The sequence below is a fragment of the Penicillium roqueforti genome (assembly GCF_015533775.1).
Source record: "Penicillium roqueforti strain LCP96 04111 chromosome Unknown scaffold_08, whole genome shotgun sequence".
NCBI lineage: Eukaryota > Fungi > Ascomycota > Eurotiomycetes > Eurotiales > Aspergillaceae > Penicillium > Penicillium roqueforti.
Window position 1 is genome coordinate 115062 of NW_024067572.1, and position 27913 is coordinate 142974.

Sequence of the window (27913 nt, forward strand, 5' to 3'; positions counted from 1 at the left end):
GGTTGCTTCCAGTCCGATGCCATCTCAACTCGCAGTGAAGAGGAAGTCCCGTCCGAGAGCCCACATTTACAATGTGCATGAGAACAGGTCGCCATAGTTATCTTATGAACCGGCTGAAAGGACACATGAACAATGAAAAATTGAACCCTCAATGAAGCCCAGAGTCTAGACCTCTATTGCAGGGCTTGGTTTTATTCAACATGATACTGGCACCCACGAGGGCAATAAGTGCAATGAGAAGATAGGGGCGTATGATAAGAAATATTTATCACTCGGATACCAGCGGGACTTCTTGGTTAGTTTCTAGGTAAACGGAGTGGACGAGGATTCCAAAGGCGTGTCCGTTGTATCGACGAAGACCCTGCGATCAAATTTGGTCACTCAGCCTATGCTTACTGGCTTGCTCTATTTCGGCGATATAAGATGAGTGTTTATTGACTTTATTGTCTAACGAGTTGATGCTGAGATTCTGCAGTTGAATAAGACCAGCATAAGCCCCTTGCTTGACCATAAGTTCAGTATGATTCCCTCCTTCCACCGCCCATCATGGTGGTTTTATCATCTTTGTTATACTAGAAAGACGATGTGCAATCGAGATCATGTCTCCTTCAGAGCACGGCCGCGAGAATTTCCTTCTCGCTACTGGAGTCGAGGGAAACTGTAGCTATATTAAGGCCAAAATCCCTTCAAGTCCTTGAGTAGAGCTCACGCGACCGAGTTTCGTTGCTTTTGGCTGTCTCTCACAAGATTCCGTTGGAGCCCACGATAGTACCGACTCAGAGAGCCGATAAACCGTGCTGTGTCTGTATTTCATTTCTATGAGCCTGTACAGGCTTCAGTACATATTAGCTACCTCGTGTTATAATAGCTACTTTCTTTTGTTTCTGTTTCACATTGGTTAGATGCTGTTATAGGGATGATCAACCCAAGCGAAGTAGTATCGAAGTCAAACGCCGATACCGGAAAATGCCAATATAATACCAATAATACACACTAGTAAAATATATCCAAGCCCTAACTCCCATCTTACCGCTCTTCGCGAAGCCGGTATCGGAACATCGTCGTTGCAGCTCCTTATCTGATCTCTTATCAGATCTGACGCACATTGTCAAACTAGTCTGCACCTGGGTATTGGTACCACTTGCAGCACACAATATCTCGTAATGCAACTGAAAATTCTCACTCCACCGGCCCAGGGAGAACCCGGCGTGCTCCACCACTGTGTACATCACCCACCCACCCCCATAGCCAAGTCATTCATACCGCTAACGCCACCTCGCAGACCAAATCCCTCGTCGCCTTCGAATATACCCGCAGCCATGTACCCAAGCCACACACCCTCATCTTTGTCGGCGGACTAGGTGACACCCTCGGGTCAGTCGACTATCTCAGCGACGTAGTCCGAGCGCTAGACCCATCGCAATGGAGCGTATTCTCGCTGATCCTATCCTGCGCCGGCGGCGGGTGGGGCATGGGCCGACTGGGCAAAGACATTGATGAGCTATCACAGTGCGTCTCATACGTCCGAAAATATAAGGAGCCCCAATTCGGCGTCGGAAAGGTGGTCATCATGGGCCATTCGACCGGCAGCCAGGACGTGATGCACTATATTAACTGTCCCAACCCACGGCCAGCACACCCTGTCTTCGACCGCCACTGGAAGCCGATTGTGCGGGTGCCAGTTGATGGGGCGATTATGCAAGCGCCGGTTTCTGACCGCGAGGGCATATTGTGGGTTGTGAAATGTGGCACTGCGCGTGATAGCCCGGCCAAAATGCGCGCGATGTACAATAAGGCTGTTGCTGATGCGCGGCGGGCGATGTATGAGGATCACGATCTTGTTGATACGGTTGTACCATTGAGTGTGACGTCGCGGATTGGGTATCCGCCCTCTGCGCCGGTTAGCAGTCGGCGTTTCTTGAGTCTGGCTAGCCCAGATAGTCCGGAGGATCCGTCTGAGGATGATTTGTTTAGTTCCGACTTAAGTGATGAGCGGTTCCGTGCGACATTTGGGATGATTCGGGAGAGAGCCTTGCTGAGGCAGAAAATGCTGGTGCTGTACTCTGGAAGGGATCAATCGGTGCCGCCATGGGTTAATAAAGAAGCCCTATTGAAGAGGTGGCAGATTGCTGCTGATGGGAGTGGGCGGCAGGTCTGGGATTCAAGGAGTATGGTTATTCCTAATGCATCGCATGCGCTGAGTGATAGCGATCAAGCGGAGCCGCGGCGGATTTTGGTGGAGAGGGTGACGGCTTATTTGAATGACATTCAGCGAGGATGATTTCCGCCGAATTGGTGAGATTGTATGATATTTAAGCAAAATATATTTGATCCTCATATGAGAGAGTTCTCAGAATCCGGGAGGTCAAGACCAACGAAATAGTTCAAAACAACCCTACCCTGTAAGTGAATAAATAACGGTACCTGCACTGGTGAATTCCGGGCTAAAGACATCGACTGTGAGCCTAAGGCGGCTGCTAGTTGTACCGAAGATAGCTCTAGTAGTCTAGTCAGACCAGCCTTGATATAGTCAACTTCTACTGCGACCAGTTATTGTGCAACTATCTGCATGATGCCGCACCACCACACTAGTACTATAAACTATGGCGAATTGAATGAGGACACTATTATTGATATCGACTCCGATATAGCTGACGATGAAGCGCGGCCACCTATCTTAATGACGATCTTGACAGCTTTTAAATATGGTATGCCTCTATTCTTACCCACCACAGTAGTCAGTCTAAAGCGGTTAGGAACGGCAGAAATCTCATAACAATCCTATTCTTATTCCACTACCGAGGCTGAAGACTAAAACGGCAATAAGATTACAATAATCCTACATGTTTATAGCTTAAGCCTTTTGGCCACATGGCTTCCTCCCCTTTCTCCACAAATATTGATACATACTATCTATTATTGAGCCTTGACACGCTCACATGATGTTGAACTAGTCCCACCAGCATCGTTGATCCAATCAATAGCGTAACGGGAGGATCATATTATTGACCCCAACACGTTTTAAAGGCATATCGTCGGGGATCTTTCGGGCACTTGGCACATTGAGATCGACATCTACTGTGTCTACAATACTCCGTATACAGTGTGCAATATACGCATGTGATCGGAACAACCTTGGAAAGATGGACAACCCCCTCGAGCAGTATTTAAGTCACGGATCAATATTGAAGATCCCCCAAGCCAAGATCAGGCCGCAAGGAATAATTTTGAAATGTCACATCGAGTCCATTTCCAAGAATCAATTAGTTTCCCAAGGGCCAATCTGCTGGGAACCGCCCTGCCGATCGCTGGAAGCCGCAACGCACGACGGATGCAACACATCCACAAACCAATGACAGATATATTGCAGATTCAGGGGATATGACCAAGAGCCGTTGCATCATGCACGTCAACACAAGGCAGGTGCAAACCGAATCCCGTCACCGGTACTCCTGAGCCGATATGAACAATATGCTCGAGATTAGAATCCTAGACCAGGGCGAGACCATAGCGGATCGTTGAACGGCACAAATTCAGCGTTCCCCATATAACGGCCAGGCGGGAGGAGCCGTTGACCAACCAACCCCTGCCCCTTCAATGAAATGCACGGCTACTGATGGTCCCACGGAAAGAGCTCCCCCTTACGGAGTAGCATGGCAACTGAGCCGTTGGCCCGGGCCATTCCGTGTGAACAGGGGGATGAAACCATCCTAGGACGTGCCCTAGCAAGTTTTGATCTTTAAATGCTATGAATATGCTGATATGAGAATCTAAAATATAACTGCAGTTTAGGGTTCTTCTCTTGAAAGTTGACCGGAAGAGGCCGAGCCGGGATGTACTTCTTTCAGAGAAAGAGAAGGAGAAAGAACTGGTTCCGCCCGGGCCCGGCCTATTGCATTCAACCAAAAAAGTGGACGGAAACAGTTTCCCCGATATAACTCCTCCCCTGGCCCGCGGCCACAGAACTGGGACGGGAAAAGGGAGCCATTCCGGATCCTACGAGTTGATGCCCAACCAGTTGCCTACTAGGGAAATAGAGCAGCAGATTTGTTCGATGAAAAGTAAGAAAAATTAAAATAAAATTCAAGCCAAGCAAATTCAAAAAAAAAAGAACTCATACAACAGGAGTACATAGTACATACCCACCTTCCGAACTTCCTCCCGTTGTCTTCTTGTCCACCTTTGTAGCTAGCAAGGCCCCTAGGACGATCTATGTATCATTGGGGACACTTTTCTTTTTACGCGCCCCTCCACGGGTGGACATTGCAATGGCATGAAGACTTTGACATTCACCGGTGACTATAGGCTATTTGAACCTATTGGCCAGATCTTAGGTTGTATACCGGATGCATGCGCAAGAGCGGAAAAATGACAGTGACAGGGGTAGAATGGACAGGGGGTATAACGTGGAAGGGACGATAACGAGAGCCAATCTAAGGTGGCCATGAGCCATGACTCGATCCTGAACTAGTTCGAGGTTGGCGTTGAACAGTCACAGAGATGGATGTTCCGGAATCCCAAATCCACATTCATTTGACTTACGCTATTCGGGTAGCGTCTCCCAGGGCCATGGAGAGAGGGAGACTTTTGTTCCAGGGTGTTATAATTGTAAGGGGAGTATGGAGTACGGATACTTTGATAGTACGAACTCCCACGTTTCAAAAACCACGAGGGAGATGGGGACATCGTGTGCCACCATCGACACTAATTTAATTAATCCCATTCTAATTGCAGGACTTGAGATAGTATGTACAACATAAAGAGAACATCCCATGCATAATAAATAATACATCTTCATGGTAGGGCAGTGAAACCATAGATCGTGCCCCCCCCCCACGTGTAGATTGGGGTACACAGTGCCTTAGTTTGAGCTGTACCTAGACGAACCGGCCCAAATTGTTAAATTCAAAACAAGAAGAAAAGAAAAATAAGAAGCTCTCAGCTTCTGCCGGCAGGGAAATGAGCTTCAGCCAAGTTACGGAGTACGGAGTACATCCGGGATTATCCACTGTGCCCTGTGCGCTTCTCCTTTTCACTGTGGACCTTTGGGACCTGGGCTTTTTCTCTCTTTTCTGTTCTTCTTTCTTTGGGTTATAACTTTTTTTGGGGTATATATGGGTATCTTCTGGCTCATTTTCTCCGAGATCGTCGGATCCGGTGTAGGTTCAGTGGAATGGGCGTCCAGTTCCAGAGATCTTCGGATGGACGGAGTATATAGATGGCTTTTTGGGGTATATTAAGATAATGAAAGGGTGAACAGAAGACCCCAAGGTAAATATATAAAAAGAATGAATAAATGAATGAGTATCAGCACAGCCCTAGAAACACTATGTGGATATTTAGAAAATGTGAAAGAAAATGTATGACTTCATGGAGCTGTCACTTGGGCTTTTTCTCCCTAATTATAAGATTCCTACCAGTCAGAATGAACTCTCCGATGTCTTTATTTTTCATGTCCTTTTATAGGTCTAGCTCTGATTCATTTTTTTCCTTTCCACATCCGAAACGGTCTCAGAGTTAGCGATGTAGAGAATAACGAACGGGGGATAGGGATCTCGGGAGAAGTACAAAATCCATTCTCTTTCATAAATTTGGTATTTTTATCTTCTATTCTGTTCGATATCCTGTTCGACATTTCTCTTTCCTTAATATTCTCTATACTCTAATTCTAATCTCCTAATATCCTCATATCCCTTTCCCTTGAACCCCTCTCTCCACTTCGTTCCAGCCCCCGGACCAGACTTCGCACACTGGTCTTCCCCCTCTCTCTCTCTTGTCTCTCGGCTCTCCCTTCTCTTTTCTCTAATTCCATTTTCTCTCTTCCCTTCGCTCTATATCTCCCCCTTTGCATCATTCTTCCGGCAACAATTGGGGGTTGCTGTGAATCGCGTGGAAGCTCCCGCTTTTCTTTTTCGCCCCCCCGCCTGGAACGTGGGCCACTTCACTCACCTTTCCCCCCTCCTTGCGACTTCGAACATCCCCCCCTCTTTCCCCTGAAATAATTATAGGTATGTCGTGGACAAGACGGTATCGCTATAGACGTACTGACTTCTCTAGGCTGATTGTCTTTGCTGTTTCTTGTTCTCAGTTCCAGTTGCCCGCCATGGCTGGAAAAATGACGTTGTACAAGCTGGTGGTGTTGGGAGACGGAGGTGTTGGAAAGACCGCCCTTACTATTCAGGTTGGTCGACCTAGCCCTTGACCTCTGGGCAACAATTCTTCATGACCCATGACTAAAACCTATCCTTCTAGTTGTGTCTTAATCACTTTGTCGAAACATACGATCCAACCATCGAGGATTCATATCGCAAACAAGTCGTGATCGATCAACAATCGTGTATGCTCGAGGTGCTGGACACAGCGGGCCAGGAAGAATATACCGCGCTACGAGACCAGTGGATCCGGGATGGCGAGGGGTTTGTATTGGTGTATAGCATCACATCACGCGCCTCCTTCTCCCGCATCACAAAATTCTACAACCAAATTAAGATGGTCAAGGAATCGTCAAGCTCCGGTTCCCCCTCCGGCCCCAGCTACCTGAACTCGCCCATGACCGCCTCCGCGGGTCCCGCCATGCCCGTGCCCGTCATGTTAGTCGGAAATAAGAGCGACAAGGCCGTCGAGCGCGCAGTCTCAGCACAGGAAGGCCAAGCATTGGCCAAGGAGCTGGGATGTGAGTTTGTTGAGGCATCGGCCAAGAACTGTATCAACGTGGAGAAGGCCTTCTACGACGTTGTCCGCATGCTGCGCCAGCAGCGACAACAGGCAGCAGGTGGCCGTGGCGCAGACCGTCGCCCAACAGGCTTCGGATCGGGCCGCGATCGCGACGCAGGCCCCGAATATCCCAAGTCCTTCCGGCCTGACCGATCGCGACATCGCAGTCGGCTCCAGTGTACTCTCTTGTGATCGGCCGGGTCCGTCCGGGAGGCGTTGGATTTCTTGCTCACTGAAATAATGGCTGTTTCCTTTTTCTCTTTTCCTCTCTTCCTTTTGGTCACGGGTGCATCTGGAGGGTGGTTCTATCTTTTGGTTACTTCGTTCGGCGTCGGTGGTCCTTGCCATGCTACATCTTTTACGCTCGCATTTTGAAGAGCTTGAGAACCGACGTGGAGATTTGAGGCCAGTGTCTGCAAGCCTCGAGCGCAAATTTTTTCTTTTTTGTTTTGGCTTTTGTTTTGTTCTTTCGAAATGCGCCGAGACATGCAGACTGGCTGTCTGGATTTCCACAAGCTCCGCTTACTCTTTTTCCTTACCAATCGTCTCTCTTCTTCGGTCTCTGCTTATTTGATAAGTTGCGAACGGAGGAATCTTTCGGACACGCCTTGGAGCACCCCGACAGAAACAAAAAAAAAAAACACCCCCCAGGCAACGAAGCCAGAAGATCGCAGTCGCGCATTAGCAGGCATTTCGATATGATACCCTACGACTGAGCTTGTTTTATTTGATTAATTTCTCAGCCATTTATGCGATATAGACAATTGATAAAGGTCTTTTTTTTCAGTCGGTTGTAATAATTTGGAAAATCCGAAGCAAAAGTACACCTGAGTACAAGTGCAGTACCCGATTCCAGGCCGTACTTGAGACAGCGCATGAGGTATACTCCGGGTATACTCTGGGTATACTCTGAGGCTGGGGACAAGCTGAGTACAGAAGAAAGTGCGGGGAAAAAGCACGGACTCGCCTCGGCTGCATCCGGGGGATCTCAGCTTCACCTTCTCCCCGCAAATGGCGAGTCACACACACGAACGCCTAAAATGTCTTGCCGATCAGAGCCTTGCAGGTCTTACCTTCCATATTCCCGTGCCAATCGCAATATTGGATCCGAAACACCTCGGGTAGAAGCGCTCTATATCAGAGCTCCTGAGTACTATTCTTTGTCTTGTATGAGCTGTTTCTCTCTTCTCGGCTCAAATCACAATCCCGGCAAATAACTTCGCCTCTTCATCATTTCTGTAGACTGAATCCGAAACCTATCCAACATGTCTTCGCACCCTCAACCGACAACCCACTCACATTCCCTTGGCGATCCAGAAACCTTTTGGTCCCATCATGCGGCCAGACTCCACTGGCACCGCAAGCCTTCACGTGCCTTGACGCGGCAGACAAAGTCTCTCCCGAGCGGAACCGAGCATGAGCACTGGTCGTGGTTCGCCGATGGCGAGATCTCCACAACCTACAATTGTGTCGACCGACATGTGCTCGCAGGCCACGGTGACAATGTTGCCATTGTATGGGAATCACCGGTAACCGGTGTAACGGAGAAGTATACTTACGCCCGCTTACTCGATGAGGTCGAGGTTCTTGCCGGTGTACTTAGGGAGGAAGGGGTAAAGAAGGGCGATGTTGTTATTATCTACAGTATGCAATTGTGACCACACCACAAGTGGAGAATTGATTAAAGACAGAAACCCACTGCTGACTACGTATCGGATCTAGTGCCAATGATCCCTGCGGCCCTAGTAGCTGCGTTGGCAATAACCCGCCTAGGCGCAATTCACGCCGCTGTTTTCGGTGGCTTCGCTCCGCAAGCTCTGGCACAACGCATCGAGGCCGCCCGCCCAAAAGTTCTAATGACAGCGTCATGTGGAATAGAGGGGTCCAAGGGACCCATTTCATATCGGCCACTCGTCGAAGGCGCCGTCAAGGCAAGCAGCTTTAAGCCGAGCAGGATCATTGTCTGGCAGCGTGACCAACTGCGCTGGGATCAGCCCGATAAGCGCGGTGGCCAGCGTAATTGGCAGAGACTCGTTAAGAGCGCACGATTCCGTGGGGTTAAGGCTGGACCTGTTCCTGTTAAGAGTACGGATGCACTTTATATTATCTATACAAGTGGTGAGTGAATCCCAGAACCGAACCCAATTCCTGATCTGTTTTGTTCATACTTAAACGTTTCCACAGGAACCACCGGCCTCCCCAAAGGCGTCCTGCGTGAAGCAGGTGGGCACGCCGTGGGTCTGGAACTCTCCATAAAGTCGCTCTTCGGGATCAAAGGTCCCGGCGACACAATGTTCTGCGCATCAGACATAGGCTGGGTCGTCGGACACTCTTACATCCTTTATGCACCGCTGTTAGTCGGCGCCACAACGGTCCTGTTTGAAGGTAAGCCCGTCGGCACGCCGGATGCAGGGACATTCTGGCGCATTGTCGAGAAACACAATGTAAATGCCCTCTTTACAGCACCAACTGCCATGCGAGCTATCCGGAAAGATGATCCGGACGACCAGCTTATCGGCGAGGTCGGAAAGCGCGGGGGATTGAAATCTCTCCGTGCCCTTTTCCTCGCTGGTGAGCGCAGCGAGCCTGGTATTGTTAGCTCATATCAAGATCTTCTTCGGAAGTATGCAGCGGATGGTGCGCTTGTTATTGACAACTGGTGGTCGTCTGAATCTGGATCCCCGATTACGGGTGTTGCATTGAATGGGAGTGCTGCCCTTGCTAGTCTGGCATCCGGGCCAGATCATTCTCCTCTCACAACCCGACCTGGCTCAGCAGGTTTCCCACTGCCTGGGTTTGACGTCCGCATCGTCGATGACGAGGGCAGTGAAGTCCCGCGCGGTACTATGGGCAATATCGTTATGGCACCACCACTCGCCCCGTCGGCATTCACGACCCTCTTCGAGGACGAGGAGCGGTTTTACCGTGGGTATCTTAAGCGTTTCAATGGCCGCTGGGTCGATACCGGCGATGCGGGGATGGTTGATGAGGATGGCTACGTGCATATTATGTCGCGAAGTGACGATATCATCAATGTTGCCGCGCATCGGTTCAGTACCGGTAAGGAAGTTGCCTTTCTTTCGCTTTCTAGATTATTGAAGGATAAATGATTTGACTAATTCCTACAGGATCCATTGAACAAGCAATTCTCTCGCACCCATTGATCAGCGAAGCAAGCGTCGTCGGCATCCCCGACCCGCTAAAAGGCCACCTTCCCTTCGCATTCATCCAGCCCAAAGCTGGCCCAATCACTGGAAAAAGCAATCCTCTTCCAGCAACACCGACCCCGCAGTTATTTGCCGAGGTTAACGCGCTGGTCCGCGAGCAGATTGGGGCTATTGCGTCGTTGGGTGGGATTATACAGGGTCGGGGGATGATCCCTAAGACGCGAAGTGGGAAGACGCTTAGGCGTGTTCTTAGAGAGCTTGTTGAGTATGGGGTGAAGGGGGAGTATGCGGCGGAGATTAATGTGCCGCCTACCGTTGAGGATGCGGAAGTTGTTTCTGTTGCAAGAGAGAGGGTTAGGGAATATTTTGAGGAGAAGGAGAAGGCAAATGGGGTCGACAAGGCGAAGCTTTAGATGAGTGATAGATGGATGTGACTATGCGGCACATTGGAGCGATCTGTTTTGACTAGTACTTGAATGTTTCGATACATCAAGGGGTTCATAAAGAAGCTAACAGTCTTCAGCATCATGCTTATCTTGTTATAAGTTATTTAGTTCAGCGATATATGAGTCGAAGGATCCTGTTAAATGGATAACATTCTAACTCGACAAGAAAGTTGAGGTGTAGTAACCAAGTCCGATCAATCTTCTGTAGAATACATCGTGGGCAGCCCCTATAATCAGCTGCCGTAGCTAGCATCATACAACATACCATCCTTCCCCTGAGCTACTGGTGTAACATTATGCCTCAATTTCAATGCAAACTGCTGGTAAGGTCTCTACGCTGGGCTCACCTCATATAAAATCGAAATCTCCACATTCCTTTCCCGTTACATCCTCGCTCTCACAGAGCTGAGGAGAAAGGGTTGGTCATCTCCAGGGATTACACCCGCAGTTGCCGTACACTCTTACACTCGACAACGATATACATATCTCATATTCATAACGAGGATTTGTCCCAAGATTTATGAATACAAGTTGCACCGGATGTTGGATATAGTCACCTTCCGGATGCCGGTAGTGGCTAGGGTTTTGGACTATCGAACTGCTTGTGTCCGCCATGTTTACACTGCTCGAGCAAAGACAACAATAATTTGGTGGCCTATACTTCAGCAGAGGGTGATATACCCAGGAATTGAAGTTATACCGACCGTATAGACTCAATTTTAAAGCTACCTGGCCGCACAAACCGCCTTTATACGAAGGTCCTGGGTAATATCAAAGATATTCCCACTACATAAATTTCTAAAATCTCCCATTTCTAGGCGTTAAAGCCTCTTGAGGCAATCGACCATGTATCGTTAATCTCGTCGATTCTACTGCCCCCTAACCGTATATACCACTATATATCCTTATCGTCATTGATCCTCATTGATCCCGACGAAAAACAGGACGTAGGGTGTGAATAGCTTCATGTTTCAAGCCCTTAAGGCGTTCTTAAGGATCCTGATACTCTGCTTACTAGGTAGGAGATTGTCATAGAAATACGCTGCACAATTTTCCGTCATGAAGCTATTCCCATCATACAAATCTCTGTATTCCCCCAGGTCTAGGGTGGTTTGAAGATGTTCCGATCGTACAAATTTAGCTTCGGGCTTTAGTATTTCGCATTTGAAAGGGTCGAGATCAATCCGTAGAGGCATACATTGACGTGCGGTATGAATAGCTTAAACGCCAGGAACTAGAGAGAGATGGAGCTTTGTACGGTCAGAAGAAGAGCGTCAACGTCAAATCCGAGGGAAATGGAGATTTGTATAGAATATCTTCAATGTTGTGCAAGAAATGTAGATTTGTTGAATTCAAGAGAGAGAGGGAAGAGAGCCTTCCTTCCGCTCTTCTCTCCCCTTTCTCGTGACTTTGAATTCTCCCAATTTGACTTCTACCACATCTGACATGAATATTTCACGAGTTCCCAGCCTTCTCCTCCTTTACTCCCCTGCTAATCAAGTAGTAATCAAATATTACACTGGAGGCATTCAGGAATGAATTCTTTCCAGCTCTCTTGCCCTCCCTCCTTTGCATTTCCAACTCCTTAAGTCTCCACTCTGGTCACAATGGAGATCTCACCTTTTGTTTACAAGCTTAAAATCCTGACCGGTATTCACCTTGTCAACTTCCCCATTCCAAAATCCCGATCACCGAGTGGTCTGAAGGGCACACATATGACGAGGTGAGCGAAGATTGCCCCAAGCATAGATTTCTAGATAGACACCTTCCATAGCCGATGTACTGCTTCATCTTACCCTCTCGGGTAGGCGTACCGCCCACGTGACCGCATATCCCGCTATCATATTCCTTCCCCTGAGCTATCAGCGTAACATTACAGCTTAAAGCACGCCAAATATAGAACATATTTATGTAAAAGTAGACTAGATCAGGTAAAACTCAAAGTGTTTGCCCTTGAACCTCTCGAGCTGACAGGCGAGAAAGGCCGTTCTTCTGCTTCTTGTTATTCTTCCTCCACTGCCACCTTTCATTCCTTGTTATATCCTATGCTCCCCCTCCAAGATGGAGCCAACCAAGTTCCCAAAGAGACCCACGATGCGATGGGACCCATACAAGCGACAGGTACTCTGCTGTTTATATCGATTCTTTACTTGCAACAAGAAACAAACCGCAGAAATATTTTCCTACATGTTTCGGAGCCATCTGAAACAGCGTGGCATTCAAGGCTTTGTTCCATTTGCCACCCTTAACACCCAATGGATTTGGATGAGAAACAAACGGGATCCAGTCTGGCTCCGTGTGCATATCAACACCGCATTTGAGACCAGTGGCGAGTGGGGGGAGATTATTACAAAGATCAAATCTGCAGCCAAAACTTTGCGGTTCGAACTACATGAGAAGATGGAGGACGATACTCACCCATCGCGCTGTGGTCCTTTGGTGCCCGATGCCGAACAGAATATTGCATCCGTTAGTGACCTCGAACACGTCCAATCTGCGTGCAAGCTAACGATTTATTCTCCTAGCATGGACCCGCTGTGCCAATGCTTTCCCAATCATTGTTTACTGCGGAGACTCTCACTCCAATACCATTGTTGTCCCCGAGCCAGGACCAAGCCTTCGAAGGAAGATACAGAGCGAACCAAAGCGCCGATCAGAGCATCGACCAGAGCATCGGTCCGCAGAACGACCTTCACATTGATATCCCCAATAGACCCCACAGATCTACCGAGCCGGTGGTCACTAGCAACGGAAAGTTGTGCCTCTGGTGTGAGCATGAAGGAACTATCCACGAGTCCGAGGACATCCAGGAACTGCAAAACGAAGACTACGATTACGACAGTGAATATGAGGAGCATAGTGATGGCAATCAGCATAATGACCGACAAGACGATCCTGGTATGACAGATTACATCCAAGGATGCAAACAGTTCGTGAGGGAGCTACGTGGTGAAGAATTGTTTGATTCAGAGAGCGAGCCGTACCTGTTGAAACCCCACAAAAGCCTCTCAAGAATGCACTCATTTTGCGACCCGCACTTGCCCTTACCGCTAAACCTAGAACAAGGGTCTCTGGATTCGGAGGATAATTCAGATTGGTGCGCTGACAGAGGAATCCCTGCTAATTTGGCTGATTTTGGGAGCCTTTCAATCGCAATGAAAAATCGGAGCGGTGCCCTTGGTAATGAGCGAACTTCCACACAAGAAAGTCCGCGCAGTTTCAGTTTCTCCCATACCTGCACAGATCACGATGAGGCGCTCGGCGACCGCTTAGGTGGTCAGAACGCATTGCAGTATGAATGGCTCTCGAATGATAGAATGAGGATGGAAACCCTGCGCCAGATGTCCGTGGAAGCTCTCCGTCAGGTTGAAGACCAGTCAACCACTCACCTATCTCAGGAGGAAATTGATGTCTTGATGTATGACGGCAATACCTGGAAGCAGTTGTAGGGAGAGTGAGATGCATATACATAATGGGGTCTAGATTCAAGTGTCTCATATTTCACATTATCGAACTAGGAATTAGGCCCCTAGGCCTTAAACAGGAACCTTGGTTTTTGTTATGGTCTAGTGGTAGAATGTGCTGTATACTTTCCATCAGACACCAATGTATCAATCCAAATTTTATTAATTTGATACCAAGTTCAAGCATGGGCTATTATGCTGTAGGCCGCTAAAAAGTAAACAGCCTTTGCATTTCTCTATCAATATGCTAATCTTGACTTTCTCATGAAAGAAGGCGGGCTCAAACCAGATCTGAGACGGGCTTTTTTTGTCAGGCATGAGGAACATAAAAGGGATCAACTGAAAAGCTATGAGAAAAACAGAAGAGAAAAATAACAGTGAATAATTGGTCTCGCACATAGTAGCTCAACTTGAAAGAAAAGAGAGGGAAATATCCATATTCAATACTCATAGAGTAACAAACATCAATGTTGGCTTTAGGGTTGAAATGTTGTAGGGAGAAAAGGGATGGGGATCGTGTGAGGGCGGGGATAAAAGAGAGGGATTGGTGGTTATGGTAACAATGAAAACTAGAAATTACCTAGTTGACTATCGAGGATCGTGAAGATTCGAAGGTTAAAATGAAAAGAGAGATGTATATATATGTTTGCTTCATCAATATATCTGGAAGTCACCAGATGCACCTAACTCATGTTGAACCAGGTAACTATGTTAAATCTTTCAGCTGCTCCTCAAACTTTGCCCACTGACCCTTCACCCTACATGCAGAAGTCCAGTAGTTCCCTTTCTCATCCTTTCCGAGGATAAAAAACCCGTCCGCAGGCTTCACAGGGCCGTGATTCTCCTGAACATATGAAGGCCTGCACGGCATGCTGTCGTCTTTAGGGCCCTGACGAGCCGGGGAAAAATCTAAGTTGAACAAGCCAGCTTTCGACCAATTGGAGAAGCCGACCTGCGCCATGCCACCATCTCCAAATACGATAATAGGTAGACCGGTTCCGGATGTGCGAACCATGGCGTAATATGCCTCATGTTGAGCACGCGTGCCCTGCTCGTTGATAGCGCACCGGACCTGCTGTGCGAGCCAGCTGAGCGGCTTGGAAGTTACATCGCCCGCGGTAACAAGTACGTTGGCCCAGCCGAAAGCGTTGCCAACGTAGGGATGCTCGGTGGAAGCAGGCAGGAGGTCACCCTCAAAAGATCTGCGGAGTGACATGGCGATTGATGTAGCTACCTAAGGAGGGTGTAGTGTGAGTAGCTTATTTAACAGGGTTACAGTATTGGAGTTTACCGTTCTCTCAGGGTTCATCCCCATCTCGCCAACCACACAGCGTAAAATCCAGGCCGTCAGAACATCATTCTCAGTCAAAAAGACCTTCGATGGGTCTTCGCCGTTCGCAGTCGCCTCAGTACAAAGCTCGTCTACAGCCTTCTCCCATTGCGGCCGCCAATATGTCTCTGGAATACAGACCATGCGGTTCTCCTTGGCTCGGACAAGCATATCGACCCCATAACCTAAGCCCCACCGCAGCAAGCCTCCTAGCCCGACCCTCCTGTCAGTCAACACATGTTCCTCGGTCGTAGGGCGCGACCCCTGGGCGAGAGAGTGGAATGGATCCGAGTTTATACCACATGGGATCAATACTTCGGCAGTTTTTCCCCAAAGCATGGAGCTCCATCCTGCGACGACATACTGCATGCCCAGCGCGTCGAAGGCAGCATGCTGCCATTGGAGCACTACGACGGTCTTATCGGTGAAAGAGTTGACGCGCAACCCTAAGACAGGAAGGTCGGAGGTGAGGTAGTCGTTTATCCCGTTGGGCTTGTACCCAGGCTCCCACGCCAGGCCTTCTAGGTCATCTGGGTCGCTAACAACACAGGGCCGATCTTGCGGCTTCGGGATTCGAGAGGCCGTCGGGTGTAAAGCGGCAGGTATGCCATGATTGACATGGGCGAAGGATATTGGTGGTCTGCCGATCGAGAACTGGGCTGGAATGTGCCATTCGATCTTACCTGCGGCCTATTTGGTAACGCCAAAAGTGTTAACTAGTATAAACCCGTGGGCACTTCATATGTTTATGCAGCCCTAGATTTTCTCTTTGCAGATGGCCCATTCTTACATTCTTCCTCAGTCTTCCTCCTAACCTTTGCCACCCCTCTCGTTTGACGAGGCCCTCAAGGGATTCGCGCAATATTTCTGGGTCGAGCACTGCATCAAACACGAGAGATACAGCCATGTTATTACCCTGGACAAGCCAACTATCCTCGAAGAAATGGAGTGGAACCACTCGATCGCCCGGAATTGGCTCCATGGTGGGCTGACGCCAAAACGGCATTTTCATGGTGTGAATTGCTCTATCACGAACAGAAACCAGGCTGCCTCAAAGAAAGATTACTGCAAAATACTTCTTTGAACAAAAGAATAATCACATGCATTATGCAGCTGGAAACCCCTATTCTAAGTTGCAGGCAAAAACATGGCGCGGGGGCCATTTCGTTTTTCTTTGAAGGCTAGATCTAATGTGCACTATACTAGTGTCGATCTCCACTCATTCTACTTGAGAATTGACAAGTCTCCTCTCATGATACTTTTTGCTAGCGTGAAATAAGTACCATTTGTGGAGGAGATAGAAAGGTATATTTGTTATAGGCTAAGAAAGGATAGTCTACAGCAGTTAGCTCTGGTCGCAGGATGAGCTAGGGCAAATGAGACTCCACTTGGATTTTACGAACCTCCGATATTACTGGCTACAGTGGTTTGCTACGGTTCTGGATCAACTGTTGACAATGTTCTAGCCCGCGTAGCAAGAAATTTGCCAACACTGGACGGGGTTTTATACAATAGTATATAGGGGTAGAAGACCTATATTGATATAGATTTAATTAACTCCACAATCAGATACAATGGATCTGGATACGACCCCAGGAATACCGCCGCCAGATGGCCAGGAATCACATTTCCATGAACCCTATAACTCGTTGCAAATAGGGACTGTCATCGCCTTTGGCATCACCTATCTCATTGCCACGGTTTTCCTCGCTCTTCGCTATTTCCAGGCTTTCAAGCTGACCAAGAAGATCGAGATAGACTTGAGTAAGAGACCAACTTCTTCAACACTCTGCTAGACACTTATTCTACTCGATAGTCACTATCACGATTTCTTATGGTGTTGCACTGGTATATTTTGTGACTGTGGTTAACTGCAAGTCTCCCGTGACTATCTTTCGGGTTAAGGTATAATCTGACTCAAATAGTAATGAACTATGGCTGGGGAAAGCACATGTGGAATGTTAACTTGGAAGATCTCATGGAGTTTAATAAAGTAAAGACATTATTTGCATACCCTAGCACATTGGCTAACAAGATGCAGGGTCTACTCATCAACACCTTGACTTATTTGATATGTCCATGCATCACCAAGATGGCCATTCTATCTGTCTTATTTCAAATCAATCCTGCGAAGATATATCGTTGCCTCGTCGTGGCTGTCGCACTGGCGATCTTTGCGTACACTCTGACCTTATGCATCATCACCGGAGGACCATGTAACCCTCTCCATGCAGGAACCACAGCCTGTCTAGAAAATGTCGCCTTATCCCAGGCAGTTCTGAACATTGCCTCTGATTTGGCAGTGATTGCCATCCCGATCCCAACGATACACCGTCTCCATTTTTCAGAGAAACAAAAGGTCACGGTCGGCTGTCTGCTGACTTTGGGATCTAGGTGCGCTTTCCCTCATTCTTGAATTGTTCTGATGCCATGATTGCCGCTAATCCCCACCCCAGTGTCGTCATTTGCTCCATAGCACGCCTACCATACGTCTTACTCCTCGGCAAAACCGCTGACACAACTTATACCGAAGCCATCCTAGGAGTGTGGTCCCTTGTCGAGGTCAACCTCGGTATCATATGCGCCTGTGCAATGCGGTTCAAGCGCCTAATATCGATATATCTACCGCGGCTTTCGCTATCCCCATCGCACACGCCCCGTACTGCGAAACTCACAGAGGACACACCTATGAATAGGTTCCAGCCCAAAAATACTGGAGGGCAACACTCATACCGGCTACACAGCATCCATGATGGAAATCCCAATCCGTTAGCTGGCACGAAAGATATCTCCGTCCACCGATCGTTTAAGGTGGATGAAGAACGTACATATTTGTACCGCAGAGACAATGATAGCACTGACAAAATTTTAGCTTGAGTCACATATATGTCAATAACTTGTGTATATTTATATATTTTGCTTTTACATCAGTCTCATCACCTATTGGTATGCACGATGTAGAATTCTACCGAAATACCCGTGGTTAAAAGATCTCCACGCTCATGGCTTGCTGGTCTTATTGGGAATGACCATAGAAGGTCAGTTCACGTAAATCCAAGAGCTGACGGCAACCTACTAAATCGACACAACCTAACGCAGGGTGATGACTACGACTTAATCTGCAAGATATTCGACATTCCATTCTCGTCACTGTATAAGTGAAATCCAAGCATCGGTCCGTTCATGCAACCCAAACTATATGGTCTGCTCTGCTCACATCCTCCTAGGCTCGGATTGCACTAATCTCTGGATGAACACTCCTGTGGGTTAACATATCATGATCATCGAATGATTATCTTTATACTCCGATGGCAATACATCAAAACAAGTACAAGTAGAATATCGGGGTCCAGTGCAAGTAAAATAAGTAGAAAGTAAGAGATCATTCTTGATCGAAGTTAAATTTGTGAATATAATAAAACGCGCTATGTCCAGGAGAATAATGCGCAAAAAAACAAGAAAAGATAAGCTCCACAAGAAAGGCAGACATGAAAAGTTAACCCAAGAGGGCTCATTATGTATTATCTAAGACGTAGACAAGACATATACACCAGAAGAACCCACAGCCGTAAAAACCCGACAGCATCGTGTGGTTTTCATCAAAGCGATAACACCAGTCACAATGCTATCTCTTCATGATGCCATTGACAATCAACTGCTTTACAGCAGGAGAGCAACGGCACCAAGGATGGCAGCCAAACCGGCACCAGCACCGGTAGCGGCGTTCATGGCACCGGTGTTGAAGGCGGGCTGGGAGGGGGTAACAGCGCTGGAGGGGCTGGAGGGAGCACTGGAGGGGCTGGAGGGAACGCTGGGCACGCCAGTGGAGCCGGCGGTGGGGACCAGAGGGGTGGAGGTGACGACGCTGGGGACGACGGGGATGAGGGGAGTGCTGCTGCTGGCCACGGGGCTGGAGGCCAAGGGAGTAGAGACCACGGGAGCAGAGGGCGCGGGAGCAGATGCCACAGGAGCAGAGGCCACGGGAGTAGAGACCACGGCGGTGGAAGAGCTAAGTAATGTGTTAGATTAAATTAATTGGTCACGTTGGATATAGAGAAATCCTTACCAGGAGTTGCACTCAGTCACGGTGGAGGTCGAGATGGGACGGGTGACAGTGTAGGGACCGTGGCTCATGGTGATGTAGCCGGGCTGGAATGCTGTTAGTATGCGGCGAAGACTTGTTGCTCAGGAAAACATACGGTGGAAATGCTGTAGGTGTGGCTTCCGTGTACAATAGAGGTAGCCTCAGGGCAGTAGGTGGTGTACTCGGTGAGGGTCTCGGTGACAACACCGGCCATGGCACCAGTAGCACCGAGAGCGAGAGCGGCAATAGAGAAACGCATTGTGATATAGTTGATAGAGTTGGAATGGTTCCGAAAATGTTCCAAGATGAGGTATGTAAAAGAATGACAGGGATTCAAAAGAATGTAATCGGTTGAAAACCGGGGATTTAGAGAATGCAGTGGAAGAAAGAGAGAGGAAAGAAGGGGGGGGAGAAGAGTTTATAACCAATCCTGTAGATTAATTTAAATGAGATTCAGGTACCCGCTGCCACTCACACACTGAGGAAAAGGGGCAGATAGAGTGGCAATAAGAGAGTAGCGAAAAATAAACAACGAAAGTGGATTGGAGCCACATGGGAGGTACTTAATTGTACAGCCAAATTAATACGACGGCTAAAGTCACTTCCTCCCTAGCGTTCCTCCTCACCTTAAGCGCACGCTCCAGGGACCAGGCCGTCCCTTCCCATTTAGGCACTGATGGGCTAGCACTGGCGATTGTAATTTAATGATCCAGGGTCGGAGTAACTTGAACGTACGGAGTATATATCTATATTGTAAATGACTTCTTATTCTGTGGTTATGCCAAGACCTCAAAATAGATCTCCAAAATAGGCATTTGGTGTCTTGTACGGAGTCTCCGTATCCTATTTTGTATGTTGTAGATATCTTTTGAGTGACCAGTCTTCAATCTCCAGTAGATTACGTCTAACTAATTCAATATGTACATAGTTATCTAAGTACTTCCTTAAATTCTAAGATCGTACTTACATACATCGAAGCCCTAATTAACTACCTAACTAGGTAGAACATACATGAGCATCAACACCTCCCCTTGCTGGACAGTATAGTTGTTCTAGCCAATTGTCTATTGTGAGGGTGGAGTGCAAGAGGGGAATGCGAGTCAGGGTCGTGGAAGGGGCTAGTTAAATCGTGTTAAGAATAGTAGCGACTATATACTGTTAAACTAATTATACTCGAGAGTCACTCGGAGCATACGGATCGTACGTCCTCGTTGTACTAGAGTGTCGACAATGAGACAGCAAAAAAACATTGTCGCGAAGGGGTTCAGAGATGTGGATTTAGCACAGTAGATCAATCCTGACCTTGCCTTGGAGGTGAACCAACACAACAATTCCAATCCGATAAGTACTGGCCCCTCAAAGGATGGTTAAGAGGCGTGGGACCTTTCAGCAGCGCCCGTCCAGCGCCAGCTAGACCGAAGTCCAGCCGTCACCGACGAGTGCTGACACAGATTAAAACGCCGTTTCTTCATCTTGGATTTAGTTGTGTGAAGAAGGAAAGGAGGGAAAAGTTTTGCCGGGCGAAGATAAACCAACAGCCGACGCACGGACCAGGCGGAGAGCTCGAATGGGAATAGCGCATTTTCCCGCTTTCCGCGGGCAACGGAAAGGTGCCAGTGCTCGTCCGACAAGCATCAGTCGTTTAAAAGCCGTGGCTTTCCTATCGGCTAAGTACATAATACCCTGCTTGAGAATTGACCTTCTTCAGCTTCATCATGTATTTGTCTCGCTGTGGTAGATCCGCTGCTCGCTTGCTTCCCCTTGGGAGCTCCCGGGCAGCCGTTGTCTCCGCTCGCGCCTCGATCGTGCCCAGATTAGCTCCTCAATCGCGGGGAGTAGCGTCGTCCACTCGCGATTCGCAGCACAAGGTTGGCGGCCAGAATCGATTCAATGGCAAGCGGAACATGTAGACTGACTATTTGATAGCTGCTCGCGGCATCCCTAGAGGAGTCCGACCCCACCGTTTATAACATCCTACAGCAGGTGCGTCATCGTTGGATATAGAGCTCACCAATCGAACGACCAGGTGCTAAAACTATCACAGGAGAAAAACCGTCAAAAGCACTTCATTAACCTGATCCCCTCGGAGAATTTCACATCGCAAGCTGTTCTCGATGCCCTTGGCAGTATTATGCAAAGTACGTACTCCGGGTGGCCGCCTCTGCTTGCTCGACAGACTATCCTAACCGCAATTTAGACAAATATTCCGAGGGATACCCCGGTGCCCGATACTATGGAGGAAACGAATTTATTGATGCCTCCGAGCGGTTATGCCAGCAGCGTGCCCTCGAAACCTTCCGTCTGAACCCGGAGGAATGGGGAGTGAACGTTCAACGTATGAACCAGTTGACGTGATATAATTAAATATGCGAAGACTAACTCATTCCAGCTTTGTCCGGCTCACCCGCTAATCTCATGGCCTACTCCGCCCTACTCAACACCCACGACCGTCTCATGGGCTTAGACCTTCCCCACGGTGGCCACCTGTCCCACGGCTATCAGACTCCTACCAAGAAGATCTCTGCTATCTCCAAATACTTCGAGACCTTCCCCTACCGCCTCGATGAGTCGACTGGCCTGATCGACTACGATGCATTGGAGAAATCGGCCACCCTATACCGGCCCAAGCTGATTATTGCGGGTACTTCAGCCTACAGCCGTTTGATTGACTACTCACGCATGCGCGCGATCGCCGACTCCGTGGGCGCCTACTTGCTATCCGATATGGCCCATATCTCGGGTCTCGTGGCTGCTGACGTGCTCCCATCTCCCTTCCCCTACTCAGATGTCGTGACGACTACTACCCACAAGTCTCTGCGTGGCCCGCGTGGCGCCATGATATTCTACCGCAAAGGCGTGCGCAGCACCGACAAGAAGGGCAACCCCATCATGTACGATCTCGAGAACCCCATCAACGCATCCGTCTTCCCGGGCCACCAGGGTGGCCCTCACAATCACACGATCACCGCGTTGGCCGTGGCTCTCAAGCAGGCTCAGACGCCCGACTTCAAGGCCTACCAGCAGACAGTGCTTCTTAATGCCTCTGCTCTAGCCGATCGCCTAGGTGATTCTACCAGCAACGGTGGACTCGGCTACAACATTGTGTCCGGTGGCACCGATAACCACTTGGTGCTGCTGGACCTGAAGAACCGCGGTGTGGACGGTGCTCGCGTCGAGCGCGTTCTCGAGTTGTGCGGTGTCGCCAGTAATAAGAACACAGTGCCCGGTGACAAGTCCGCCCTCAAGCCCGGCGGTCTGCGTCTGGGAACCCCAGCCATGACCTCCCGTGGCTTCCAACCCGAGGACTTCACCCGCGTCGCCGATATCGTCGATCGCGCGGTAACCATCACCCAGAAGTTGGACAAGGCTGCCCGTGAGTCAGCTCAGTCCCGCGGTGTCAAGAACCCTAATACCGTTAAGGCCTTCTTGGAGTACGTGGGTGGGGGTGAGGAGATCTCGGAGATTGTTGTTCTTCGTCAAGAGGTCGAGGACTGGGTTGGTACCTTTAGCTTGCCGTGGGCTGATGACCAGTAGACGTTTTCTTTTTTTTGATTCCCTCTGTATATCTCCTTGCATGATTTCGAAACGAATATGATTGAAGACTTTTTATTTCATTTAAGACTAGAAATGAACAAGTGTAAGAATCAAGTTTCCTGGTGGAATATATATAGTGTGGACTTTACTCCGCAAAGTCTAATTCGAGACGGAAACCGGGGAACGGTGTCATCATTTTATTTTCTGCTGCATCGGGGTACGATATACTGCTCTTTATTTCTTCATCTACAGCAAGACTTCCCACCTACAATCATGAAAGTCAGCCAGGTAAGAACACGGAATTACGTTGAAGACGGAAATCAAAATACTAACCCATTGTCAGCTCTATGTCTACCCTATTAAATCCCTCCGACCAACAACAATCACAGAGGGATTGTTCACGGCACGCGGCTTTCAATATGACCGCCACTTCATGCTCCTCAAAGTCATCCCAACCGAGGATGGCTCCGGCACCACAGCCTTGAAAAACATGCATATCCCGCACTTCCCAGAGATGGCCCTCTTCCACACCGATATCGAGTATCCGCAGACAGAAAAGGACAGCGGGAAACTAATTATAACATACCACCCTCCTCTGTCGGACTCAGCTCCCAAACCCCGCGAAATCACCCGACTAGAAATCCCACTCCAGCCCAATCCGAAAAGGCTCAGCCCTGTCAAGGTCGTAATGCACCAGAGCCCAACAACAGGATACAACATGGGCGCAGACTATAACGACTGGTTTAGCGCCTGCTTCGGGTACCCCGTAGTTTTAGCCTACATTGGATCGCATTCGAGAGAGGTGCTTGGCACACTCGCGCCAGCACAGCAAGACAAAAAGACGGCGCTGGGCACAATACGCAAAAGCCTAACCAGACCCGACAGGAAATGGGAACGGTTTCTCCCGATTTTCATTGTAGCATCCGCGATCAACATCCTTCTTCAGAGCGGTACTCTCGTTCGCGACGGGACAACTCCCCAAGCAGCTCGCAGTCTGACGCCCACGCTCCTTTTCACTGCTAGTGTGGTGGTGCTAGTGCTACATCACTTCTGCACTCTGCATGCGCAGCACGAGAACCGCATTACCTTCGCCGACTGCGCCCCTTATCTGGTCATTTCCGAGACATCCGTGGATAATGTCTCAGCGCGGCTGCCGGACGGGGAAATTATGGACCGCACGAAGTTCCGGCCTAATATCGTTGTTTCGGGGGCTGCGGAGGCTTTCGAAGAGGACTTTTGGCGTGCGCTGACCGTGGGCGCTGGATCAGGGCGTGGGGCGACTAGGCTGTTGCTAACGGGGAATTGTGTACGCTGTCAAAGCCTTAATGTTGATTACGAGACTGGGAAGATGGGGACTGGTGAGTCTGGTGCTGTGCTTAAGAAGTTGATGAAGGATCGCAGGGTAGATTCTGGGGCGAAGTTTAGTCCCGTCTTTGGTAGGTATGCTTTCTTGGAGCCAAAGGGCAAGGGGATTATTCTGAGGGTTGGGGATGAGGTTACGGTTGCCGAGAAGGGAACTAGGAGGTCTATTACTGGTGAGTGTTTCTGCTTTTTTCCAAGCAAATTATGAGAGTGAACGCTGATTTACTGGGTTCTGTAGATTGGCCTGGCCTGACAAATTGAAAATAGATACATTTCTCTTTCGGTTGTACATCGACACGGACATCTCGGTATTGTGTAGATAGATATCCGGGGAATTGACGTCATGGTGGAGGTTGGAATTGCACTATGTATACAGATTTCGGGCCTTTCTTTATCCTCTGACTTGTCCAAGTCTTGATGATGAAACAATACAGACTCTTTTTATATTCTTATGCATCAAACTACATCGTAGGTGAGTCCCGAGTGAGAAGCATAAGAAATCAATTTAATTGGGGGATAAACACACAGCCACAATTACATCATACCCGGGCACCGCCACCAGTTGCCCCAATTAGTCACCTGACTGTCTTGGTCCATGGAAAGGCAACTAAATGTGGACTTGGATTCGGTTTCTAAGAATAACTTGCAATAACTTTGAACCCCCGTTTCTTCTTCGTTTGCCGATTCTATTCAGTGACTTGTGCGACTCATCTTATACATTGCGTTGTGGTCAAGCTAGTCCAGCCTTACCGAACTATTCAGGGACTGTGGCTCAAGCCCCTCCAATCATCACGCATACGCCGCTGCCTATTTGGAGTCCACTTTAAATTGCGACTCTCACATTGACCTGTCACGCACCCAACCAGAGCTGCATTCGACTTGTGTGTTTCACCTGCGTGACGCTTCTACCCCGCGCTTCTACCTCACGCTTCTACCTCTTTCCAAAACGCCAATTATCCCGCGATCCGGTGCATAGTTGAGGAAGGTATCGCTGAGCCCCGCCGCGGGTAAGCTGGCGCAGCAGAAAAAAAAAGCGATCGCAATCGTTCCAAAACATAATTGTTATAATCCCCATGGATCCAGCCAATCTGCGCCGCAAGGACACCACCAAGGGTCCTCCGCTGCGGATTCTGTCGCTAGGTTAGTATTATCTCTCTTCCCGGCGTACATCAGACTCAGCTGACCTGAACAGATGGCGGTGGTGTTCGTGGCTACTCCATGCTTATTCTCCTTCAGGAACTCATGTACCGCACTTATGTTGAATGCGAAGGCAAGCCTCCGCGTCGCGACCAGATTCCCAAACCTTGTGATCACTTCGACTTGATTGCAGGTACCGGCACTGGCGGCTTGATTGCGCTGATGCTCGGTCGCCTCCGCCTGGATCTCGAGACTTGCAAGGAGGTATATGTGCGTATGACCCGCAAAGTATTTGAGACCGACAAAACCATCGCTGGTATTCCCTATCGCTCGACTTTGTTCAAGGCCTCGAAGCTCGAGGAGGCGATCCGCGAATGTGTGCGGGAACATACCGTGTTCGAGGCGGAGGGAAACGACACGGGGAATGGGCCGAATCATGATTCTATGGCTTCTATGGCAAGCTTACCATACAGCCCAGCCTCTATTCCGCAACGCTCTATCAGTCGGGCCAGTTTCAGCACCGCTGCTGCTTCGCATCCAATGTCCCCGACAAGCCAAAGAGGCTCCGTTTTTCTTAATGGGTTGCGTTGGGGTAATCCAGACGCACTGCTCTATGATAATCGAGAAAATCGGACAAAAACGTGAGTTCTACAATGCGAAGACATGTGTCGCTGGTACTAATATGAAATATAGCGCGGTCACTGCTATGTACAAGGGCACCCCGCGCAAGGGATCGGCTGTCCTTCTCCGATCATACGACTCCCGCAGAGAACCTCCGCCTGAATTTGACTGCACTATCTGGCAAGCGGGACGCGCGACATCCGCGACAGGGCTTGCTTTCAAACCTATCCAGATTGGTCAAAATCATTTTATTGACGAGGGTCATGGCACATTCAACCCCGCACCGCAGGTACTTGATGAAGCTGTCATGAATGAGTGGCCAGGTCGGGAAGTTGGGGTCTTTATCAGCGTGGGGACTGGAAAGCGCCCACCTGGTACCAATAACCGACAACATGAATGGTGGGAGGATTTCTTCGGCGACTCGTTGGGCACATTTGCTGAAGCGCGGCGTCGACTAATGACGAAGATTGAGGGCTGCGAGGGAATCCACAATGATATGATTCGAGACCGTCTCGCCAAACGCAATGTCAGCAAAGACAATTATTTCCGCCTCAACGTCGAGGTTGGCGTTGGCGAATTTGGTATGAACGAATGGAACCGGCTAGCCGATATCAGCACCAATACACGACAGTATCTGGCCAGGCCCGAAGTCAAGAAGATGATTTTAGATGCAGGTGTGAGATTTGCTAAGATCGATCGGATGAACCGCCGTCTGGCAAGCCATGCCGCAGCTGGCGGGGATCGCGACGACTTATCTTTTGATCTTGAGACTGAAGAGCTTTCTTTTTCTCCTCCCATTCAATCACATGTTCCGCCCCCTGCGCACTTCGCTGTCGAACTACCTGCGGAGCTACCTGCGGAGTTTCTTAACCGCGCACATCACCCTACACCTTCACAAGCGCCGCCACCCATCCCAACCGTAGTGACTACATCACCAACGGATAGCACGCTCCCGGCTCACCCAACACCTCAGGATAATATATCTATTTCCTCGCCTCGGCAATCTGGCAGTGATTATCGTCGAAGCCACGAGCTTTCAAGCCGACCAAGCTCGCAACAACAGAGCTTGCCCTCCCACAGTGATGATTATTCTACAACCTTCAATGGCATGGCACCACCGGTGCCGCCGAAGACGCCTATCCCATACCCAGCTCAAGAAGATGGCGGCGGCGTGTCTATGCCCGCGCCGCTATTCTCCCAAGCACCTTTCTCTACCTCTACCTCGAATATCAAAGTCCGACCTCCCTACCCAGTTGATGAGCCACCACCAACGGTGAACCGGCAACGCAAGCCCAGCTACCACGTACGGTGATCCCTTCTCACCTGCTTTCATCTCGATACCTTTTTTTTCAATTCTTTACATGTGCATTACGTTGTTTTTGTGTCTTTCCTGCTGAATACCCTCTGTTGAGACGGTTGATTAAGGCTGAGAGGGCGTCTGGGGGCATGTAATTCTATTTATGGGGTTTTTATTTTAGTTGACCCACTGCGAAAGATGGCCAGTGCTGGCCTCGCTCGGGCATAATGAATGATGACATTTATGAAGATTCAAATGTGGGAATTGATAGTCTGTATACATACCTGTGAGGGGAAAAAGAACCAGCATGGCACTCTCATCTACATAGACATCCACTACGATATAGGTACTTGATTCTCCGTAAAGACAGGTGACTTGTCCCTTAATAATGTATATGCTAGCGTATATTGTTCAGAGGACTCCATAAACTACTGCAAGCAATATAAGCCGACGTCCAAAGGTACCGGTACCTGCCGATCGCAGCACAAGCCTCGTCGCTAGAAGTACCGGTACCTCCTTTCCCCACACAGCCCCCCAGCCATCTCGATCCCTTTCCCTCTCCTCTTCCCCTTCCCCTTTTCTTTATTATTTTCTTTAATGTAGTTTTTTTCTCCATTCTTCTCTGATTCTCTGATTCTTTGTCTGAAATAGATTCCACTTTCTTGATACCCTCAAAATCCGAACTTTGTCAAGTGCTAGAGTCATAGCGCCAACGGCTGAAATTCCCCCTTGCGGAATCCCACCTTTTTCCTTCCCT

General features: G+C 49.0%; 10 protein-coding genes across 10 annotated transcripts; 8 read left to right on the top strand and 2 right to left on the bottom strand.

The window, feature by feature from the left end:
- Window positions 1–1163: 1163 nt before the first annotated feature.
- Window positions 1164–2281, top strand: LCP9604111_4139 (uncharacterized protein; the record flags this gene model as incomplete). Its single annotated transcript, XM_039071805.1, has 2 exons — window positions 1164–1223; window positions 1283–2281. 2 exons carry the CDS (start codon window positions 1164–1166, stop codon window positions 2279–2281), a joined length of 1059 nt encoding a protein of 352 aa, XP_038929701.1.
- A 3822-nt stretch (window positions 2282–6103) lies between these two features.
- Window positions 6104–6906, top strand: rasB (Ras small monomeric GTPase RasB; the record flags this gene model as incomplete). The annotated part of the gene is made up of 2 exons (XM_039071807.1): window positions 6104–6181; window positions 6253–6906. The coding sequence occupies 2 exons, from the start codon at window positions 6104–6106 to the stop codon at window positions 6904–6906; spliced, it is 732 nt and encodes a 243-aa protein (XP_038929702.1).
- A 1073-nt stretch (window positions 6907–7979) lies between these two features.
- Window positions 7980–10294, top strand: LCP9604111_4141 (putative acyl-CoA synthetase; the record flags this gene model as incomplete). The annotated part of the gene is made up of 4 exons (XM_039071808.1): window positions 7980–8358; window positions 8437–8832; window positions 8899–9774; window positions 9843–10294. 4 exons carry the CDS (start codon window positions 7980–7982, stop codon window positions 10292–10294), a joined length of 2103 nt encoding a protein of 700 aa, XP_038929703.1.
- Window positions 10295–12388: 2094 nt separating this feature from the next.
- LCP9604111_4142 (uncharacterized protein) lies at window positions 12389–13776 on the top strand (the record flags this gene model as incomplete). Its single annotated transcript, XM_039071809.1, has 2 exons — window positions 12389–12796; window positions 12853–13776. 2 exons carry the CDS (start codon window positions 12389–12391, stop codon window positions 13774–13776), a joined length of 1332 nt encoding a protein of 443 aa, XP_038929704.1.
- Window positions 13777–14497: 721 nt separating this feature from the next.
- On the bottom strand, window positions 14498–16103 carry LCP9604111_4143 (uncharacterized protein; the record flags this gene model as incomplete). The annotated part of the gene is made up of 3 exons (XM_039071810.1): window positions 14498–15025; window positions 15083–15811; window positions 15912–16103. The coding sequence occupies 3 exons, from the start codon at window positions 16101–16103 to the stop codon at window positions 14498–14500; spliced, it is 1449 nt and encodes a 482-aa protein (XP_038929705.1).
- A 592-nt stretch (window positions 16104–16695) lies between these two features.
- LCP9604111_4144 (uncharacterized protein) lies at window positions 16696–17998 on the top strand (the record flags this gene model as incomplete). The annotated part of the gene is made up of 4 exons (XM_039071811.1): window positions 16696–16885; window positions 16938–17026; window positions 17163–17515; window positions 17578–17998. The coding sequence occupies 4 exons, from the start codon at window positions 16696–16698 to the stop codon at window positions 17996–17998; spliced, it is 1053 nt and encodes a 350-aa protein (XP_038929706.1).
- Window positions 17999–18781: 783 nt separating this feature from the next.
- On the bottom strand, window positions 18782–19464 carry LCP9604111_4145 (putative GPI anchored protein; the record flags this gene model as incomplete). Its single annotated transcript, XM_039071812.1, has 3 exons — window positions 18782–19130; window positions 19188–19270; window positions 19321–19464. The coding sequence occupies 3 exons, from the start codon at window positions 19462–19464 to the stop codon at window positions 18782–18784; spliced, it is 576 nt and encodes a 191-aa protein (XP_038929707.1).
- A 1456-nt stretch (window positions 19465–20920) lies between these two features.
- On the top strand, window positions 20921–22739 carry LCP9604111_4146 (serine hydroxymethyltransferase; the record flags this gene model as incomplete). The annotated part of the gene is made up of 5 exons (XM_039071813.1): window positions 20921–21073; window positions 21132–21188; window positions 21250–21343; window positions 21403–21540; window positions 21595–22739. 5 exons carry the CDS (start codon window positions 20921–20923, stop codon window positions 22737–22739), a joined length of 1587 nt encoding a protein of 528 aa, XP_038929708.1.
- Window positions 22740–23012: 273 nt separating this feature from the next.
- On the top strand, window positions 23013–24362 carry LCP9604111_4147 (MOSC domain protein; the record flags this gene model as incomplete). Its single annotated transcript, XM_039071814.1, has 3 exons — window positions 23013–23027; window positions 23083–24274; window positions 24340–24362. 3 exons carry the CDS (start codon window positions 23013–23015, stop codon window positions 24360–24362), a joined length of 1230 nt encoding a protein of 409 aa, XP_038929709.1.
- An 812-nt stretch (window positions 24363–25174) lies between these two features.
- LCP9604111_4148 (putative Patatin-like serine hydrolase) lies at window positions 25175–27171 on the top strand (the record flags this gene model as incomplete). Its single annotated transcript, XM_039071815.1, has 3 exons — window positions 25175–25241; window positions 25294–25879; window positions 25932–27171. The coding sequence occupies 3 exons, from the start codon at window positions 25175–25177 to the stop codon at window positions 27169–27171; spliced, it is 1893 nt and encodes a 630-aa protein (XP_038929710.1).
- Window positions 27172–27913: the final 742 nt, after the last annotated feature.